General features: G+C 35.1%; 1 protein-coding gene across 1 annotated transcript; it reads left to right on the top strand.

The window, feature by feature from the left end:
- Positions 1-748: 748 nt before the first annotated feature.
- LOC131636865 (uncharacterized) lies at positions 749-1,844 on the top strand. The gene is made up of 2 exons (XM_058907454.1): positions 749-1,365; positions 1,460-1,844. Exons 1-2 carry the CDS (start codon positions 749-751, stop codon positions 1,842-1,844), a joined length of 1,002 nt encoding a protein of 333 aa, XP_058763437.1.
- The last annotated feature ends 441 nt before the right edge of the window (positions 1,845-2,285 follow it).

Raw genomic sequence — 2,285 nt, 5'->3', positions numbered from 1 at the left:
AAGTTGCAAAAAATGCTCCTGGTCAGAGACAAGATGTGGGATGGCAACATGGCACTCCCGTAAACGATGGATCAAGAAATATCAAGTGCAACTATTGTCATCACGAGTATAACGGCGGTGTTTTTCGATTTAAGCATCATTTAGCAGAGACAAATAGTAATGTTGAACCCGTGTATTTGTTCCTGATGAAGTTCGCAAAGAAATGTTGACCATTGTTCATAGATTGCAAACCCAACTCATCAAGAAGAGAAGATGTGGTAGAGGTTGATGTGGAAGATGGTAAAAGAAAAAAAAAGCTGAATCTTCAAGTCTTGCAAATATTTTCAATAGGGGGATAACTTCTCAATCAACTATCAACGATGTTTTTAAGAAAAAAGAAAAAGAGGACACTGACCTACAAGTTGCAACTTACTTTTACAACGATGCTATCTCCTTTAACGTTGTAAAAGATAAAGAATTTATAAAGATGTGTGAAATGATTGCCCGATATGGTAAAGGATATAAGCCACCATCTTATCATGACATTCGAGGTAAACATTTAAAGACAAAATTTGAGTCAATAAATAGCATAATGGTGGAGCATAAAGCTGTTGGAAAAAATTTGGATGTACAATAATGAGTGATGGATGGACTGACCAAAAGAGGAGGACTATCATAAACGTTTTAGTCAATAGTCCTATGGGAATTTTTTTTTTTAAAAATCAATTGATGCATCTGGAATTCAAAGACATTTGATAAAGTTTTTATAATGTTGGATGACATCGTTGAGGAAGTGGGGGTAGAAAATGTTGTTCAAATTGTAACAGACAATGCTGCAAACTACAAGTTGGCTGGACAAATGTTGATGGACAAGAGGAATATGCTTTATTGGACACCTTGTGCAGCTCATTGTATTGATCTAATGTTAGAGGATTTTGAGAGCAAGATACATATGCATAAGGAGATTATTGCTTCGGGTAAAAAGATCACAACTTACATTTATGCTAGGACGGGTCTTATAACTTTGTTGCATCATTATACTGTAGGAGGTGAGTTGATAAGACCTGGTGTCACTCGCTTTGCAACATCATATTTGTGTTTGGGTTGCTTGAATGATAAGAAGGGAGAATTGTATAGGATGCTCACTTCTAAGGAATGGAAGGATAGTAAATTTGCCAAGACAAAAGATGGGAAATTGGTTGAAAATATAGTCACAAACAGGGACTTTTGTAAGAATTTGGTTATTTGCCTTAAGGGTGCTTTTCCATTACTTAAAGTCTTGCGTATGGTGGATTCTGATGAGAAGGCAGCCATGGGCTATATCTATGAAGCAATGGATCAAGCAAAAGAGCAAATTCAAACTAGCTACAATAATAAGAGAAAAAGGTATAATTTTATAAAATATCTTAGATTGATTTATTTCATATAAGCAGCATATAAGTATTTATTTATGAACTAATTTAATATTTTCTTTCTTAAGCTACCAACCTTTATGGCAGATTATAGATAACAGATGGGACAAACAGTTGCATAGGCCTTTGCATGCTGCGGGTTACTATCTTAATCCAATGTTGCATTACAAACCTAATTTCAAAGCAGATAATGAAGTTAAACAAGGGATATATGCATGTTTAGAAAGGATGATGGGAGGAGACATGGATATGGTGAATAAAATTGATGGTCAACTTGAGGATTTTAAGAGTAAAAAAGGGTTCTTTGGGAGTGAAATAGCTCAACATGGACTAGAAAACAAGACACCAACTCAATGGTGGGAATCTTACGGTGATGCACACCCAGAGTTGCAAAACTTTGCTATTCGTGTGTTAAGTTTGACCTCCAGCTCTTCTGGCTATGAGAGAAACTAGAGTGCTTTTAAGATGGTATGTTTTCAAGTTATCATATAAATTTTTTATAGTTACTATATGTTATGCATTTTAATTTAATATTTCCCCTTTTAAGGTTCATACGAAAAAAAACCGGTTGAAACAAAAGACTATGAACGATCTTGTGTATGTGATGGTAAATACAAGATTGACCAAGAATAAGGCTGAAAGGAAAAAGCGAGATCTAACAATCGATGATTTCCAAGATGATGATGATTGGTGGTGTGTTGCTGAAGAAGAAAATGCAGGTGGTAATCATGTAAATGTGGTTGATTTAGATGAAGATTTGATGCAAAGTACTGGTGTTAAATCAACTGCACATGTAGATGAATTTGATGTCCTTGAAACTATAGAAAGTGACAATGAAGAAGAAAATGCAGAAGAAGGTGATGGAGAAGATGATGGTGGAGGAGATGATGAAAT

This window comes from Vicia villosa, unplaced genomic scaffold, assembly GCF_029867415.1.
Source record: "Vicia villosa cultivar HV-30 ecotype Madison, WI unplaced genomic scaffold, Vvil1.0 ctg.001844F_1_1_3, whole genome shotgun sequence".
NCBI classification, from domain to species: domain Eukaryota; kingdom Viridiplantae; phylum Streptophyta; class Magnoliopsida; order Fabales; family Fabaceae; genus Vicia; species Vicia villosa.
Note: the sequence above shows the minus strand (reverse complement) of the source record. Positions and strands in the feature narration are given on the sequence as shown.

What these genes read in the sequence shown, in the direction of transcription:
- LOC131636865 (XM_058907454.1), top strand. Translation starts at nt 749, where the DNA reads ATGTTGGATGACATCGTTGAGGAAGTGGGGGTAGAAAATGTTGTTCAA. An exon ending in TACAATAATAAGAGAAAAAG is followed by an intron (nt 1,366 to 1,459) that starts GTATAATTTTAT and finishes TTCTTTCTTAAG; the next exon opens with CTACCAACCTTTATGGCAGA.